The sequence below is a fragment of the Martes martes genome (assembly GCF_963455335.1).
Source record: "Martes martes genome assembly, chromosome: 2".
Classification (NCBI taxonomy): domain Eukaryota; kingdom Metazoa; phylum Chordata; class Mammalia; order Carnivora; family Mustelidae; genus Martes; species Martes martes.
In genome coordinates, this window is record NC_137889.1 from 195705322 (window position 1) to 195725265 (window position 19944).

The 19944-nt window shown below is 38.9% G+C and overlaps 1 protein-coding gene across 2 annotated transcripts in view; it reads left to right on the top strand.

Moving 5' to 3' along the window:
- Positions 1–19944, top strand: part of SLC4A4 (solute carrier family 4 member 4) — a 346042-nt gene that overhangs the window by 151541 nt on the left and 174557 nt on the right. For both annotated transcript variants that reach the window (XM_080796031.1, XM_080796032.1), the window contains exon 6: positions 3107–3286. In XM_080796031.1, coding sequence (XP_080652157.1) covers positions 3107–3286 — 180 coding nt within the window. The remainder of the gene's footprint in view (positions 1–3106; positions 3287–19944) is intronic.

Here is a 19944-nt window from a genome sequence, read left to right on the forward strand (position 1 = left end):
GAAGTTGCATATTTTTTTAGTGTAGATTTCTAATGGTGAAATATCCAGAGAGTTTGAACATACTAAAGAGTTTTGTTTATGTGATTTGCCAAGTGGCCCTCAAGAAACGTTATGCTAGTTATTACTGCCATTGTCATATGCGGTTCCCTATGACACCCCCCCTTCACATCACTGTGGATTGCTTGTTTTCCTTTTGCTACTTTGATAGACTTATAAAATCTCATAATTGGTGATATTTATATAAATTTTTTATATTGCCTTTGTTAGTCCTGAAGTTTAATCTTTCTTGGGTCTTGTATTTCCAAAATATTTGTCACTTTGGGCCATTTTTTTGTTGCATGAACACCATTTTGTTGGCTTGTAGAATCTCTGGATATATCAAATTTTTTTTTTTTTTTAGTCTAGAGCTTTTTTCAATAAAGAAAAACACTTTGTGATATGGAAAAAGATGTAAACTGTGAGTCAGAAAATGGGGTTCTACTTGGGGGGTTGTGCCTTTCTCACCCTCTCTCTTCCCATCTGCACAAGAGGTTGCAAACTTGGTGTTTCCTAAGGTTTCTTTCGGCTCTGCTCTCATGTACAGTTGGCACGTTCTCTCACAATTGGTAGTGTTTGTGGGATTTTGAACACTGAAGGCTTAATTTCAGTGTAACTGTGAAATGTTACTGCTCCCACTTTGCTTGAAAGGTTTTATAGTTTGTGCTTAAAAAGATCGCTGTAATGTGGGCCGTTTTATGGAAACTTAATGAAGGGCATGAGCCACACAGATGTCTTAACCTGTTCTAACTGGTGATTTCCAAGCATTAGTAACAGAGGGCCGGCTGTGCCTATGCACGGGTAGGTTTGAGATTACAAGGGAAGGCAAGCATAGTGGGAGGCCCTACCAGGAAGGCTAGATAAGGAGCACTTTAATCCACAACCCTGGAATTAGAGCAGGAGCTTGATAACTTGTGCCGCAGATATGCTGGGGCTGTTTGTTTATTTTTATGGCTCTTCTGTAAAATGGATCTTCCACACTGAACAAGACTTCAAGGGAAAGGAGAGGAGCGGCACCTAATTATTTTACTGTGGAGCAGAGGGTTAACTGTAATTAGAGGATCAGTTCTGAAAGTTTCACTGAGAAGGGTTTGTGCAGTTAAACATAAACATACTCAGAGCTAAAGGCCACTCTCAAACCAAAACATTCCTATGGGAGAAACTCCCTGCCTTGACCAAGCTTCCCACCAAGTGGCCCAGTGTTAGGTGACACTTATGGCCTCTGTGTACGACGTGTGACGGGAAATCCTGGATTCAGCCTCTGCTCGGCTGCCAAGTAGCTGATTGTATACCATGGACGTCGTCCGTGTCTAGCTGTAGGCTGCAGACCAGTTCTTTGGTGGCTTCCTGTTTTTTTTTTTTTTTTTTTAAAGATTTTATTTATTTATCCGACAGAGAGAGATCACAAGTAGGCAGAGAGGCAGGCAGAGAGAGAGAGAGGGAAGCAGGCTCCCTGCCGAGCAGAGAGCCCGATGCGGGACTCGATCCCAGGACCCTGAGATCATGACCTGAGCCGAAGGCAGCGGCTTAACCCACTGAGTGGTGGCTTCCTGTTAAGATGGGCTTCCGCGAGATACAGGTCTGCCCCAGCGGAGCCCCCGGAGCATCTCTAACTTCTCTTAGGAGATGTTGTTACCCTGCCTGCTCCCATCACTTTTTTCATCAGACTTTATAAGAGAAGCTTTTGTTCTTATCTCCACTTTAAAAAAAAAAAAGATTTATTTATTTGAGAGAGAGAGAGCATGAGTGTAGAGCAGGGAGGGCAGCGGGAGAGGGAAAGAATCTCAAGCAGGCGCCACGCTGAGCACGGAGCCGGACACGGGGCTTGGTCCCAGGACCCTGAGATCATGACCTGAGCTGAAATCGAGAGTCAGAGCCACCCAGGTGCCCCTCTCATCTCCACTGCTGTATACTGGGAACTTTGCCAGGAAGAGCGTGTTGAGGTGTGCTAGATGCACTCACGTACCTGAAAAGGTAGGCGTGGGATCTGCTCACTGCTCTGGTTCTGTGCCAGGGATGAGAGCTCCATGCCACCTGCGTACAGTGGTGAGGTAATGTCCTGTCACTGCATATCTCGTGTGGGTTCTGTGATGATTCAGCCAGAACCCTGTTCCGGACAGAGGAAATGTCGACCTGTCGTGTGACATTAGAGGAGGATGCGCCAGGCTGCACTTCTGCCGTCCTGTCGACATGCCGACTTGTGAGAAAGGGGATTTCTTCTTTTAGAGCAAAACGTGCCCTTCGGCAGAGCCACCCATGGAGCAATTTCTATGAAACACGGTTATCTTTTCCAATTAAAGCCGTTCTAAAAACAAGAACGAATAGAAATTATAACTTTTTTGTGGTAAGACTAAAATTTTATATTAAATTCTGGTGAAGTTTATTTTTAAAATGATTAATGGAATATATTGAAAAGGCTTTTGTTGGATCCAAACAAGAACAGCCTCCCTTTTTAGAAAAGATGAAGGCATAGTTTTATGGTTTAGTCTTTCATTGGATTAATTGGTGTTCAAATAACCTGATATGGGGAACAGTATTCTTTTCTCTTCCTTTGTTTTGTTTTAAGGAAAATACATCATTACAGAAGAATTTGGGAAACTAGATCTAAAAAATCAGTATTGCCACTACATTAAATTTTGCATATTCTTTTCAAGTTTTTCTTCTATCCTTTATATTTCTGGCACACTTGCTATGATAGAGTACATGAAATTTTTTAATCTTTTTTTGCTTAATTGAGAAAATGTAAATTACTGACTTACTGTGTTACTCATTGAAGAATGTGATTAATGTGAATTCACTATTAGCTGCGACTGAAAAAAAGGACAAGATGATTCTTCCTCTCCAAACATAAAATTCGTAGTGGAGTATTTATAACTTTCTCATTAACACCAGAATCTCTGTGTCCTGTATCTTTACCCCCATACAAAGATGGAAGTTGGAAATTTGGGAAATACTGTGTTGATCGTAAGTTTGAGGATGATATCCGTAAAGTTGGGGTAAAAAGTTTAACTTTGTGATCTTGTGACTGACTTTTGCTTTTTGTTTTTGTTTTGCTTTGTTTTTGTATCAGAGATGATTGTTGACCATCAGATTGAGACAGGCCTATTGAAACCTGACCTTAAGGATAAGGTGACCTACACTTTGCTCCGGAGGCACCGGCATCAAACCAAGAAATCGAACCTTCGATCCCTGGCTGACATTGGGAAGACAGTCTCCAGTGCAAGTCGGATGTTTACCAACCCTGATAATGGTAATGCAGGGCCAAACAGCTGCCAGGTTCTCCTACCTTTCTCTCTCACCTTTACTCCATCTAGCGTCATTTGTCCTTTCTACCCCTCTCCATTTTCTTTCCTCAAGTTCATATGCCACGGCCATTTCCTAATGAGACTTTTATCCAGCTGGGCAGGTCTGCGGTCCTGTTGGAAAGATTTCAGCAGTTGCTAAGGCTGCAGATGTCAAGATGCCTTGCTGGCTCCCGTATATGTCTAGTCTGATTGAGATGGTCTGGTACTACCACTGTGGTCAAACAACCAAATATTTCAGATGAGCCATCAAACTCAGAGATTTTTGAGTATATCAAGGAACATGCTTTTGACTTGCAGGTGTGTCAGAATTAGGAGGATAGATTGAGATATGATAAATGCTCTGAATTCTAGTATCATAAAGGGTTTGCTAGGTATGTGAGATGGTGTCTACTCTATAGATCATTATTTATCCAAGTAAGGCTCAATATTACATTTATTACTTAATAAAGTCTAGGCCTACAAAAAAAAAAAGAGAAAGGATCATATGCTCTTCTGTTATATGATAATGATGGTTAGATGTGAGAATAATTATTCAAGGTGGGATACTACCCCATTGTATAGTAATAGGAAAGGTTCTGTGTGTATTTATACTCTGTTGCATTCAGCAGAGTTTTCTATAAAGTATCTATCTTTTGTATCATTGTCTTTGTTTCAAATACATTTCATGGTTGTGTCTAATCTGAGAAGGGGAGAAGTTTATTTCCAGGAAGTATGGAAGATAAAAGCATACGGAAAGTGTTGCTAAACATCGGGCTGGTAGAACCAGGTCTCTCTCATCCCACCTTGATCTTTTTTAGTACTAAGAGAAATGAGTAGATAAGGGAGCATCTAATTCATTGTCTTCATCTGTACTTTCAGAATAGGGTAAAGTATTTTGCCATGGGAAATGTGGACTAAATGAATTGTATAAACCGAATTCTAACTTAGCCAGTCCATTTCTGGAAATTGAGTTTTCTGACTTAATATTAAAACTAATGGTTGGCTGGAAGAGAGCTTACTGTTAGCAAACTTTCTCTGGTGTATTTTTGAACCATTCTATTATTGTACTTTCTTAATGAGTGTCTAGTCATTAAGTAGAACCAAATGAAAGGTTCGGTTTTATTGAATGACTTATACATTGATTTAACTGCTACCATAAATTTTTTAAAAAGCAAAACAAGTTATAAATAAGTACTTAAATCACAAGTGCTCTCTTTATAAAAAACAGTCACAAAAAGAAGAATCTAATCTAGACTATTCCTACTATAGTTGCTATCATGACCTGCCATATTGCTGCTGACTGGAAATGTTTTATTTTTTGTGTATGTCTTTTGCTTCTTTCTTTCTTTTTTCAATTATATTTTTGAAGAGCTTAATGGCTGGAAATGTTATGGGATGAACAGTGGGTTATAACTGATGTCACAAATATTTCATTTTAAAAGGGGCCCTGTTTTTAAAATTATGGCAACTAAAGTAAAAGTCTTGTCTTTCACATATTTTTTTTCTTATCCTCTTCTTCATTTAAATGAAATTCCATGATTTGGAGATTAATTTTTTTTTTTTAATCCTGAAGTTGGTACTTACCATTAAAGAAGCAAGAAAGTGCATTGTTTTCAAGTATTGCTATATTTGCAAAGAGAAGTGGAATGAATATGGCAGAATGAGGGTGCCTTCCACCAGTCTGGTCTGAGCTCCCTTTTCATGAAGTGGAGACAGAGTAGAAATTAAAAACAAATGGATCTTGAGGCCAGTATTTTGTGTTTTAGGAGAAAGTATTGGGATGTGGAATACAACTGATAAGTTGATATCATCCATCATTCATCCAATCTTTTATCCTATCAGGTCTTTGTACTTCAGAGCGAAGTTGAAATTGCCTTTGTCATTCACTTTTCACTTGTGAAATGTTATATACGCTGGGCGGAAAGCAAATAGGGAGCACAATCAGTTCTTCCTTTCCAGCTCTTCAGCTGATCAGCTTACACCCTGACGCGTGGAATATGATTAGCCTATTTAAACATGTTATGATTGGCCTTTGTGTTACCTAACTCTTTTTAAATATCCAGAGGCAAGATTTGACATTGAGAGATTCTATAGTAATGACTTCCATGTACCTCTAAGGTGTATTATTATAAATTATCAGATGGCAAATTTTAGGCTTTCTAAAAGTGCTTTTTTTTAACTTGAAAGTTTGTACAGTTATTTTTATATGTTAGGGTTTAATTGGATTATCTTTAACAACTATGAAATGTCATTAGAATAAATTTCTAAAACAAAGAACTATGTAGCTGTGGCTACTGTTTTAATAAATGAGAATCTTATATCTATTGATGTTGGAGCTAGATTCTAATACTGTAACCCCATGTAAAAACTAGATGAACTTAGTTACTTCAGTCTTCTATTGTAGGTGAGAAAATCGATGTTGTTTGCTTTAGTTATGATAGCTACAGTGCAATTAATAGCTAAAATTTATGGAGATACTTTAGAATTGAAATTTTTTTCATTTCCGAGTGGTATGCTGGAGCTAGTTCTGTCTACTCACAACAGCCAATCAGGAATTTTGTAAACCAGTTGTTTAAACACAGCTACCATTAAAAGTTAAATTATGTACACATACCATTAAATAATGATATTAAAAACAAAGGTAATTTCTCAAAATTCATCATTTCCTATTTATTTTATTGCACGGTACTGGAGTTTACACTCTTTGTGTTGTTAACATTTATTGTGTTTGTATGGTGGAAATACTACAAAATGGTGTTCAGTTAGTCACCTCCTTCCCAACTCTGTGATCAGTGACTTCATTTTGGTGACTTGATGTAAGACCTGGTGGTAGCAATTACTCTATAGAAATCATCAAATTCAAATCAGGACCTGATTTATTGTTTTGTTACTTGTCTATAGGCTTTACAAAGTGATGGAGAAAATGTTAATAGTGCAGATTAAATTTAAGTGTGTAGTGTCTATGGCCATTGCCTAGTCAGCTTGAGCTCTTAACAAATTACCACAGACTGGGTGGCTTAAACAACAGGCATTTATTTCTCATGGTTCTGGAGTCACAAGGGAAGTCCAAGATCCAGGTGCCACAGATTTGGTTCTTGATGAGGGCCCTCTTCCTGGCTCGTAGATGGATGTCTTTTTGTTGTATCTTCACATGGCAGAGGGAAATCTATCCTCTTTCTCTTCTCTCCTTTCGCATTCATGAAGGCTCTGTCCTCATGACCTAAGTTCCCCCCAAAAGCCCCACCACCTACTATCACATTGGATGGGAGAGTTAGGATTTCAACATAGGAATATTGGGAGGATACAAACATTCAGTCCAAAACAGCTTTTAAAATGCAAAGAACACAAAGAATCCTGTAAATGCTTGGCCCGGTATTCAAAAACTATTATCCAGGTTTAGCAAAGGAGTCACCCACATCACTGAGGAATGAGTGAAGTCTGACATATGTCTTCATTGTTTCACTTTTGTCCTACTTGTTAACATATATGATAATGGATGTTCAACAAGGATATTGAGTTGCAACTGTGTTTGGTTGCCAGTTGCAATCATAAGTTGGCTATTGCTAAAAGAGTTTGGTAAAAACTAATAAAGAATATATGTAATTTACATATGAGTATATAAATGACTGACTATATATAATTTACAATAGAGTATTATATATATTATTATTACTTGTACATGTGCTGCCTGTCCTTTATATCAATAAAAATTACTACACACAGAAGTGCACGTGAGCATACATGTGCACACACACATGCTTTTTCCCTGAAGAGCTGGTTTTCTCAAACATTTAGCAGTACACCCACTAACAGCCCACTACTGTCTCTCCATAGCTAAAGATTAACTCTTATTTTTTAGGGTCCCAATGTAGCTTTGTGTTTAAGATAATTTAGTGTTTTCAAAAAGAACTGGAAAATGTTTTTATTTGTAATAAATCAGGAAAGAATCAGGCTAGCTTCCAAGGTGTTAAATATTGTGAAATTACTACTTGTCTGAGACATCTGTGAGTTCTGATGGACATGTCTTCCAGGTACTAAATTTTAGGCAAGTGCTGTAATTTCATAATATATTGATTGAGGTATTTCTGTGGGGTTAGTGTTAGGTTTTCATTTCCTCTGGTGTTAGATTTCCCTTCACCCACTCTTTTTCTTACTATTACTTTAGCTTGAGCCATATGAAATTGCCATTTTGTAGGTAAAATAAAGTTGACTGTCAGCAATTTCATATAGCTCTACTTAATAATTTGGTTTGAGATACTTAGAAAATCTATATTATTATAGTTTACTATGAAAGAATAACCAGTAAGCCTAGGAACATTCCTTGGTAGTATTTGAAAATCAAGTAAGATGTGTTTCATTTGCTCTTTATTAGAAAGTAAAAATAAAGTTTATACTTAATTGGTATGTATTCAAAATATTTAGTGTGATGTTTATGACAAGGTTACCTGATCACTGTCTTAAAGAATCATGGCTTGTAGAATGATCTGGTTTTTTAAAAAATATCACTTACCATTTAAATGGGTACTTTTGAAATGTGGTGTCTAAGCTTATAAGAGATGAATGAGACCTGACTTAAGGATCAAGACCAACTAGGTACCTTAATTTGGGTATTCAGCTTGTACCACCTTTGTGGAAATTTGGTCAATGCCATTATCAGTTTGTCCCTGTTCTCCCTCCCCTTCCCCCGCCCCCAGCATCTTCATTTTTTTTTTACCCCTAGACTATCATAGAAACCTGTTCCTTACCCTCCATTGTCTGTAAATGCACATGCCCTTTCCTAAAGTGACTTTGGTTATCCAATTAAACCTAGACTGTGAATTTCATTTTTTTCCCAGTCCAATTTCATGACCCCATTTTTCTTTAGTTTTTTTTTTTTTAATAAAAAGTTAGAAAGGTATTTTAGTACATAGTTCCCTGTCTGTAAAACAGAGATAATGAAAATTAAATGAGATAATATATGTAAAATGTTTAAAGTGGTGACTGGCACATAGTAATCAAACAATTACTCCACAAAGTACAATTAAGGGAAAAAAAAATCTCATATTGAGTAAGAGTGGTTTCTGGAATGATATTTGCTCTGTAGCTTATTATTTGGGAAGAGACTCATGGATATGGTGCGGAGTTATCTCCTCTGCCCTTTGGTATTGATGGCTAATCCCAAATGGGATGTAAGAGAGAAGGAAGCTCTTTCCTATCCCAGTCCCTTACAAAGAGTCTTTCTCCCTCATTCATTTTACTCTTTGCTAAATGACTGTCAGGGAAACCCTAAACCACACTGAGAATCCAAGACTTGCTAAAGCTGCTCCAGCAGGTAGGTGAGGGGTAGGACAAGGTGGCAGCTCCAGGACTAGGGCGGCTGGCCCTGGCGCTTCACACTGCTGCTTCCATGGTTTTTGCTGTCTGCGCCGTGGCCTTGATATCGAGAGAGATCCAGGGCTTGTTCCTCATTGAGCCTCTGCATTTTATCTTCAGTTTGCCACTTCTTTTTTTTTTCCCGTCCGATGTGAGAACTATGATCTGCCTGCTCCCACCCCTTGGTGCCATCACTTAACTTTCTCCCTGGACTCCTCTCTTCACTGTTGCTTACCAGGCTGCTGCTGCTTCCTCGCTCGCTCTCACACTGCTTCTTCTGACAGAAGCACACAGCACCTTTAGATGTTTAAAAAGTGTCCTCTAGTGCTGTTACCTACAGTTCTAGAGACTGTGGTTAGCAACAAAGAACAGACAATGGAAAGAAATCAATTTTTTTTTTTTGTTAACAGTAATTCTCGGCCCCATTGAAATGTAAGTGGGATTAGCTAGGCTCTTGTTACTTTGGATCTGATTTGAGATTAGGCGTATTCAAGCTATTTGGTTTGGCTGTTAGATCAAGCTGCCTAGATACTGGCACGCAGAAGATCTGGCCCGGACCTCCGCCAGGTTTGGCAGCTTTCTCGGTCCCTTTAGAAATTCTTCGCTTTTTGTCTGGGTTTTGGATTCTGGTTTATCCCAATTGTTTCTGGTTGGGTTGTTCTACTTCGTAGCTCCCCTCTCCCTGTACCCTTGAATTCAGACCTGGTCCCTGAATCAATGGGTAAGACAGGCATTTCTTGAACTTCCCTCAGAGGTTCTGTTCCTCTGAAGCAGGCCGTCATGTTTCTCCAGGTCTGGGACAGGTCAGTCAACATTTTGTTTCTCAGGCTCACATCACCTTAAAATGAGAGTCCTCTCCCCAGGTGCTTTTCTGCATACAACCAGCTCTCTCCCAAATCCAACAGCACATATCCATCTGTTTTGTTCAGGGCTCTAATTCTGCGTTCATTTGCACAGCACAGATGAATGTCCTGGCCAGAACCCAGTGAACGATCAAGCTCTTCTCAGCCTCACTTTAAACGAACCAACCCATGGAAAGTTTCTAGAAAAGTACCTCAATATACCTTCATAAGAGTAACTTAATAATAGTAGTATTTCTAATTCATCTATCAGATACCACTCATTTCTTTTCTCTTCCCTAGGCAAGTGACTGGTCTTCCACATTTATAGTGTTCAGATCTTTAAATAAACAATAACACATTTTTTTCCAGGAGTCTTTTCCACCCAAGTGTTCGTTAGTCTGTTCTGCTGTTTATGGCAATGAAGAGTCAGGCTTAAGAGATGTAATACAAGTGAGTATTTCATTTTTGACATTAAAGTCCTACTTTATAATCTTCTTCTTGGAGACATGAGCCATCTTTTCTGAAGGCTTCATACTAGTCCTGGACGAATGCTTACTAGTAGTGCTATTTTGAGCAATTTACATAATATCTTTGGGCCTTATTCTTTAAATCTGTAAATAAAGGTAGTAGTGTCTTATCTGTTTCATATAACGAGGAGTAGATGAGATCTTTTTGTGAAAAGTTCTTAAGACCCATCATGTGAGATACCACTGTAAGGAATGGCTAGTCAGAAATACTTACTTAAAGGAGCAGATTTAATGCCTTTTACATTTAAAACCGAGGACAGACTCAATTCACCACCATTATTTTGTACTCTGTTATTTTTTGTGCCTCATTTTTTTTTCTCCTACTACTCCATAAATGAAAACATTCTTGGAGTTTTATTTTTAAAGCAGTATTGCTTTCATTATCAATTTTAGAGATGCCAAATAATACATAATGAGGTGTCACTTGTGGGCTTTCTAATCTTTGCAACTAGCGTATGAAGATTGAGCAATATGTCTGAGCAAGGACAGTTGTTAGCTATTAATAAATAATATGTGTATAACAGGATGTTACCATGAAATAAACATATTTTTGAATTTTATTAGTTGCTGGTCCACAGCCAGGGTCTCTGATGGAGTAAAGGAATGGAATGATTGTCTGTGTCATACCCTACCACATACGGAAAAGCGGTGTACTCAAAGGGCCTTTAGCTGACTTGCTGCTGCCACCACTGGGTAGTTGTCTTCTCAGAGATCCTTGATAGAGACGCCTTTGCGAAGTCTTGTTTCCCCCAGCCGCATCTTTCTCTAAGAGCAGATAGGAGAGGAGGTGTAGATCTGGGACCACGTTCTGTCCTCTTCTTTATAAAAGACAGAAGAGGAAAGGGAAAGACAGGAAAATGTGAAAAAGGAGGGAAGGGGATGAGGAGATGTGAGCACCGTGAACTCGGTACCTCGTCTTCCCAAAAGAAGGAAGAGGGAATTAAATGAATGTCCGCCAAGAATAACTAATAAGCTACATCTACTCAAGCCTAGTTTCGGCACAAATAACGAAGGTCAAAAGGTCTGTTCAGGTTGATGAACCTGAGAGCTTAAAAATCACATTTTGAATTTAAAGTTGAATGAAATTAGGCCAGCATTTCTGTCTTTGCTGTTTCCCAACACCCTTCAGGATGCTGAGCAAAGGAAACGTCATTCCATTCCATCAGTGACAGTAGTGGCAGCAGCGACAATAATATCTCCTGTTAATCGAACACTCATTATGCACCAGGCGTTGTCCTCCATGATGTTTCTAATGTATATATCATCATTGCTTCTTGGCCTTTTGGCTAAGATCAAGTCTAATGTATATATCATTATTTCTATTTGCATAGGAAAAGCCTGAGCTCAGAAATGTAATATAATTTTCCCAAGCTTAAAAATATGGAGGAACCTAGCGTGTTTAATAACAATGTGCTGATTAAACTACAAAGGGCAATGAGCGTCCTTAACCATAATTTATTTCCCACACATCAGCTGAGCCCAGGTCTTTTTGTGTAATAATGGGATGTTGAAGGGATCTAGAAGTCAGTCTATGTCTAGGCAGGAATACGCTCCAAATGTGATAGTTGGATGTCTTTATTGGCTCTCTAAATGGAGATTTCTAGGCAACATTTCATGTGTACACAGGTGAAATGCAGCTATATTCTTGGGTTAAACTTTTTGATTAAGTAATTGTGGAACGCATAATACATGCTCAATGACTCCTTTTTAAAAAAAAAATTTATTCAAATTCCAGTTAGTTAACATACGGTGTAATATTAGTTTCAGGATGACTATTTGAACATAGAACATTGCAATCCTAAGAGAGTGCTATAACTTTAACATGAGTAAAATTTATTGTTTTCTTAATGGGATTGCTAAAAACGCATTTTGCTGAAGAGGTTTTTTAATTTTTATTTATTTTTTTTAATTTGCCTGATTTAAGTAGGGATATCCTCACTTGAACTGATTAGGATTGATGGTTTTGGACAAGTTGATCTCAAGGGTAACATGAATCATTAAAAAAATTCTCACCACCACACCTTTTTCTACAGTGTAGATATTGGAAACCATTACTCTGAAATCTTTAGAGCTATAGATCTTTCGATCTTTCCTCATCAAGTCACAATAATATAAGCCAATTTCTACCTTGTTTATGCCTGGAGTCAAGCAAAAATGATTTAGAAGAGAACATGTAAGATAATAGCAAAGCTAAGTTGTTTATTTTGAAGCTTAAGTATAGAAGAGGTACAATGAAACCATTATCTGGAAAAGGCGTACATAATATGTCATTACCATGGTATAATTATAGAAAGTTCCGCTCCAGCTTTGGGAACGACTTTTCAAAATTCTATCTTTGAAGTAAATTTGGAAGAGAAAAGAATGCAACATGAAAGGGTTACAGAGTTTGTATCTCTTCCTGCACAGAAGTACACGGAGGGTCCAACAAATCAAAATGTTGGAATTTGCCAACATAAGTAATGGATGCTGTGAGCCTCCCAGTTTTCATGAGAGTAAGCAGCCAGATGGCTCCAATCAGCTTTGCTAAAACACAGGTGCCAAGTCTCTATGGGCAGTTTCATTTTTCATGCCTGTCTTTGGAGCCAGGTTCTTTGCTGCTATATGCCAGGCTCTTCCACTGCCCCTTGATGGTGCTGCTCAGTGCCAGTGGAGGCTACGTGTATGCAAAAAGGAGTTTCCAGCTTTAGCTCCCCACAGACAACACACTGACATCTTGGGAGCAGTTGAGGAGAGAGGAGCTGTTGGGGAAGTTAGTTATCAGCACCTGAGTTTCAGACCAGCTGCCTTCCTCTTGCACTCACTTGCGGGGCAAGCCCTGGTATCAGCGTTGAAAGTTGGGTAGCTTCACTCTGCTCAATAGCTGAAGGATGTGAATGTTCTTGTGGGCTTACTTTGCACTCGCAACCCCCGTCAGTTTTCTTTGACCTGAAATTTCAGTCAGTCCTCACTCAGGCCTAGATAAATGGCTGGAGTTGTCCCCCACCTCTCATTTCCTTTAGCTAAGTTGGCTGGAATACTGGCTCTTGAAGCAGGTGACTCAGTTGTCAAAAGGAATAGGAGGTGAGACTTGGTCAGCATGATATTATGTGTTTCTAATTGCCTCCTTCTTGACAAAAGCAATTTTGGAATAATCTCAACTGATTCATTTCCCTTTTTTTCATTTTTCTTAGTGCAATAAAAACTTGCAAAGAAGTTCAGTTATGGGAAACAATTAAAAATTCAGATTGCAAAGAGAAGACATCAGATTTGCCTCAAACAGGTGCTGGCACAGATGGCCTGCTCGCAAGTCCTGGCTTTATTTACAGCTTTTAACACAGACAGATAAATTGACAAAAATGTTTCTAGATTTTATAATGTGCAGAATGCCCAAATTTGGCCATAAACTTACATTAATTTGTAAATGAGTCCATTCAAAACTTGACCTCCCAAGTCACCAATAGCCTTAAAGACTCTTTATAAGCTCTGTTATTTGCAGAATTGTGTGAATTTATTATCTAATCTTTGCTTTTGGTTGGATATGCTTTGTTGCCTTGATTATTTACTGACTGTCATATTAAAACTCTCTTAAATCAAATTGGATGTAGTCTGATGGTTAGATATTTCCTATCTCACTGTTCCTTGAAGGACAATTATGCTGCCTATTTCTTAGTAGCCTTGGACTGAGGTATTTGATGAGAACAGCAGAATAGATGACATGAAGCCCAAATGAAATTATCTTGAGGCAGAAGTTCGTGATGCTCTCCAGTTGATGAAAAACATCTAGAGGAACCATACTATGCATTTAGCTTGCATCATTAATCTGTTTTTGATTTGGTCTAAGATTTGGCATGGGTGCACTGAATATTAAAATTATAGTAAAATAAGTATTAAAGGACACCAGAAATTGAGGACTAACATGCATTTCTGAATTGGTTCATATTAAGGTGTTGATTTATCTATATCCCAGTCTCATATTTCTGAAGGACTGAAAAACAGAGGCAACGGAAATTGAAAACCAGTTCGATATTCACCAAGGAAAATATTTCAGAAGTAGAAGTATGAACTGTTGCTTTCTGCATTCCTGTACAAGATCCGTGGAAGGGTCTGTAGGGTAGATCATAAGAAAGACCTTACTAACATCACCCCCTGCCCCCTGTGCTTTATAAAACTGTGTGTAGCTTCCCTCTGTGTGTGCTTGCATGGTGCAAAATTATTAACGGTCTTGATCTTACGTCTTAAGATTAGTGTTCGTTATGTAGATCTTTCTTCTGGATACAGTCCATGTGTTGTCCGTTAGAACTGCAGGGCAGATCATTCCCTGGTACTTGGGGAACTATAATGGTTGAATGTACTTTTTTCAAAGCCTTTTCATTCTGTGTTGGGATTTGTTCCATCTAAGGGTCTTGGGAGGGGGTGTTTGTGTTGATGTAATATGTCACTGTTCTTTAACTCGCTTGTGTGATTTGCTTTAGTATTTTTTCTTCTAAATTAATGCTTCCATCCTCATCCTTGCTGTGGCTGCTCATGTGTCCTCCTCCTCCTGTCTTCTGCTTCTGACACTAAAGCCCGCAGCCCGCTTGAGAACTCAGTGCCCTGCCTAGCAACCCGCACCTTGGATGATGACCCCCGAGTGCGGCGCACTCCCAGCGTGGGATGGCTAAGTAAGTTCATGGCTGGGGAGGGCAAGGATGGTGGCGACGGTGGGGAGTGGGAGGGCGTGAAGGTTGGGCTCACCGTCACTGAGTGGAGGTCAAGAATGTCTGAAAGTATAAGCATTACAGATTCATGTAATTACTGATTTATTCCTTCTACCGCCAGAGAGTACAGTAATAATGTATTCTCTGGGTGAGCTGCCATTTTGAATTCAAGCTGAGTGCCATGAAGATAGTGGAAAGAGTTCCAGACTCAGGGTGAGGCCTGGCACAGGTGGTGCTCCATTCATGCAATGCTGCTGGGAGCCTTGGTTTCCTGATGGGATGGGGAATCATGATGCTGGGCCCTCCTTTTTCAGAGGATTGTGAGGAGGATCACTTGGGTTGAGATCTCTGATCAAAAGCATTCAAGTGCTGGGTTAGAGGAAGTACTTACTGGGTTAATGGAATAAGAAAAAAAAAATCCAAATTCCCTTTATGGGTAAGAAAGGCAGTAGGCGCCATGGATATAAGATAGAATCTTCATTTTTTTTTTTTTTTAAATAAAGAGCTTGTTAAGAGACAGGATTTATTATACCTAAAACCAAAAGAGAAAAGAACATGTTATGTGGACTTTTTCCAAATTTGATTATACGTGATATAAATTTCTTTTACTTGTCAAGAAGCCCATCCATGGTGACATCATTAGGCTTTTAACTCTTTCTTATCACCTTTCTTATAATAAACCCATTGATTTATACTTTTTACTCATTTAGCATGAGAAAATTTCATTTTCCTGGGAAGATGAGATGTCTTATTCATATGACCTAATGGGGGAAGTTTTTAGTTCATCTTAGAATAGTGTTTGTTGCACTCCATATTTCCAGGGCTTTTCTTGGAGTAAATTTGGGGTTTTTGGAAACTCTTAATAATTTCTGTGTCCCATAGAGATAGAAATGTATGTGCTGCATTTTACAGTGCCAGGCACTGTGCTAGGCGGCGGGTATTTAGAATAAGGAAATGAGTCCCTCTCCCCAGGGGACTGCCTTTCTAATGAAGGAGGCAGAACACAATGTGTAAAATTGTGTAAAATGCTAAGTGAAATGACTGAAAATCACATACACACACTTGAGATTATGGGAACAGCTGCTTGGCCTGGGAGTTGTGATGATTTTAGGGCTAAATATTAAAGGAAAGGTAGGAGTTTGGTGATAGAATAATAGGGTGAAGGGACCCTTATTGAACTCGTAACTTTGTAATGATTTCTGCTACATAGTAGGTCTAAGAAGCGGGAATATTTTTTCTTGAATAATAATAATAAAAGTTGCAAACATTAACTTACCACTTTTCAGTAATAAACCCTATGCTAAGTTTTTGTGTGACAATATTTAATTTTCTGAACAATCCTGTGAAGTGCCTATCGTTATCCGTATTTTACAGATGAACACATGGGCCTTAGAGAGGTTAAGTAACTTGCCCAAATCACACGGATTCCAAGTGTCTAGGACAAGTGTTGAACTTTCTCATATGGTAGTTTCATGAGTAATAAATCTCATTGAACTTAAAGTATAGGAAATTCACATGGTTACATTGCCAAAAAGATGCACTGATTCCACTATTGATGCTCTCACACTCACATAATTGTCTCTGCAAGTATCATGCATTCATTCCTTCTGATGAATTTTCTTTTCGGTGATGCTTCTTGGGAAAAAATAAATTCAGGTATAAAGTTTAGTCATTGGGGTTTGGAGTCAGGCAGAATTGAGTTTGGATCCTTGCTGGCTTCCTGACTTTGGACAAGTTACTTCCCTACTATAAATTTGGGTTTCTCAACTGTAAAATTGGGTTAATCTTAGCAACAGAGGACTGTTGTGAGAATTAAATTAGAAATACATGAAGTGTTTATTTTATTTCATAGCACTCGATAAATCCAACATTATTACTATTATTAGCAAAGTGCTTACAGGAATTGCTCAAGAAATTGTAGTCATTTCTGTCCTCTGAAACCACATCAGGCATCTAGACATTGAAATATTGTTGTGGATAAATCATCAAGGAAATTGACCAAAATCTTCAGTTTGTCGATGATGAAAATATGTCAACCAGTTGGAAATGAACCTTAGACCACATCCTGGGCCAATCCTTTTAAGAAAACACATTTTAGTCATGAGAGAGGATTCTTCTTACTGCCTATTTATGTGCTATATTCTCTCCTTAGATGAACAGCTTTGGGGACACCTGGGTGGCTCAGTGAGTTAAAGCCTCTGCCTTCGGCTCAGGTCATGATCCCAGCATCCTGGGATCGAGTCCCACATCGGGCTCTCTGCTCGGCAGGGAGCCAGCTTCCTCCTCTCTCTCTGCCTGCCTCTCTGCCTACTTGTGATCTCTGTCTGTCAAATAAATAAATAAATAAATAAAAACAGCCTTGATTTGTAATCTCAGTCACCTGCCCGGGGCTCTCTGTTACCTACCACAGCAATTCAGTTAGTTTAATATACACATATAGATGGTCTGCAACTTACAATGATTCCACATACCATTTTTCTACTTCATGATAGTATGAGAGTAATAAACATTTAGTAGAAACTGTACTTTGAATTTTGATCTTTTCCCTGGCTGATGATGGGCGGCACAATATGCTTTCATGAGGCTGGTTAGTAGCAATGAGCCACAGCCCCTCCATGCAATCACGAGGTAAACAACCAACCCAACCTTATGACCATTCTGTACCCATAAACCATTTTGTTTTTTTTTACTTCCAGTACAATGTATAATAAATTATATTCACCATTTTATTAAAAAGAGGCTTTGTGCTAGATGATTTTATCCAACTATATGCTCATGCAAATGTTCTGAGCACATTTAAGGTAGGGGAGGCTAAGCATGAGGTTCAGTAGTTTGAGGCTATTAAGTGCAACTTGACTTACCATACTTTCCATTTATGATAGGTTTATCAGGATATAACCCTATTGTAAGTTGAGGAAGATCCATAATAAATAACAAAGATGTGCAAAGTGGTATTAAACCTTGCTGGTTCTACGTACCTATCCGATTTCCATCTTCATGTCTTATCAGTATGAACCTGTGGTCTAATCAGCTTGTCCTTTTTCTTCTGGCTCGTGCCACCGTCAGTTTTACTTCCATGCCCTTGTTGATTCCTCTGTCTTCTGGAAATGCCTTCTCAAGCATGCCTATCCAAAACTATTTAGTAGGGTCCGGATGAAGTTCATCTCCTTTGTAAAATGGTTCTCACAGACACAGAAGATCTTAAAATTCCACAGCTCCTGTTATCTGTGTCTCACAATTAGAAGATTTGTAGTGTATTGTTTCATGTTGTCCTCTGGTGTTTCATTATTTGTATTTTTTGTTTCAACTATGTTAAAAAAAACTCCTTTAGGGCAGCGGGTGTAAGTCCTGCCTTTGTGTCTCCTCCAACGCAGTGTAGGTACTTGGAATATGGGAGTTGTTCAGTGAGCACTGATCAATCCTTGATAGTCCCTCATGTCACTTAATGCAGCCAATAGCCCAGTTTGCACTGGGGCCCATCTTGGCCACAGTAAACTATGAACCAGAAGTAAATATTGTATGTCTGCAAAAACTGTTCACCTGTATTTCTAGTTATCCAGATCTGATAAATTTGGTTATTAGTTTGTTGTAATAGATAACGTGGAATTATTTTTTCACAAACACTATCAAAAATATCAGTTAAAGAACAGGTTTCTGAACAAGTTCCATTAATCAAATCTTCCAGTTTTCTTAGCAAGATATTTTCAGGCTTCATGTACCTTGAAGTAACTACCTTTTTTAGAAAGCTGCATTTGAGGTTGCTTTTGGGGAGTAAGCTCTCATCATTTTTACATTGTGTGCTTCTTCTCTTACTTGTCACCTGAGGCAGATATGAGTTTACAGCTCTTATCCACTTCAAATGCTGCCAAGGTATTGAATTAGAAGTTGGCACAAAACCAAAAATGATTTCCTCTCACAGATCTTACTGGCAGGTCTGAAACCAGCCTGGGCTACTGAGAACAAAAGAGAAGCTTTCACGTCTCCTTTTCCAGACCCATTAATCCCCGCCGAAATGCTTTGCCATTGCTGGAGCCTGTTACTCTATCTTGAAAGATCCAGAGTGGCCCTTCGCTGTGCACGCTTATCTTTAAATTCAGTGTCACACTGAACAACCAGTATCTTCCGAGCCCCTCGAAAACATGTGTGTCCCTTTGCAGTGATTGGCAATCAGGAGCAGCTGCTTCAGACTCTTAGGTCTCAACTTTAAAGAAGAAAATGAGGTTCAGGGTTGTTGTTGTTTTCCCGCCGTCTTCGGCACATTTCGGCCTCTGTCTTCCCTTGTCTGCCCGTCCGGTTTGTAAGTCTACTAGGCAAGGACCTCCTGGTCATGTTCAGTGTCTTGTTTTGTAGGTTCTCACCCAGGATTTGATGTCATCACTATCCTTAAGTATTAGTATTAGATCTTACTGGTTTTTCTTTTTTAATGAAACCACAGTGGCCTAACTGTAGATTCTAGTGTCAACCTACGACCAGGTGACAGGGCAAATATTAGAATTTAAAGAATTAAAGTGTAACTGGTACTGTTTTTGCTTTTTTTTTTTTTAAGATTTTATTTATTTATTTGACAGAGATCACAGGCAGGCAGAGAGGCAGGCAGAGAGAGAGGGGGAAGCAGGCTCCCTGCTGAGCAGAGAGCCCGATGTGGGGCTCGATCCCAGAACCCTGGGATCATGACCTGAGCCGAATGCAGAGGCTTTAACCCACTGAGCCACCCCAGGCTCCCCTGTTTTTGCTTTTTTTAAAAGACACTTTAAAAATTTCTTTTGGGGCATTTTTGGAATTAAGCAATTTGAAGTCTTTCATCTGTTAGAAAGTTTACTGACTAAATAAAAATTGTAATTTTCTTGGGCTCTAGAGTTTTCTTAGAAAGTTCTTCAGGAAAGTGATGAAGTCAGAGAGTTTACTTTAATAAACTCAGGTCAACAGATGTTCACTGGGCTCCTACTCTTCCAGTTCCACAGTCCAGTTGGAGGGAAGATGATGAGGGAAATTCACAGGTAGCAGTGATTTGAGAGAGGCAATGATAAGTACCCCCAGAAGACTGCAAAGACAGACCCGTTTACCTACAGTGTGTAACACAGATGCAAACACTATACTTTCTGGAAATGCTTATCAGAGAAAACCGGATAGCAGAGCATAGAAAGAGAATCAGGAACAATTTTTTTTCTTAGAGGAGATAGACTTTCACTTTCTTTTTTTTAAACGACGGTGTAATTGACATATAACA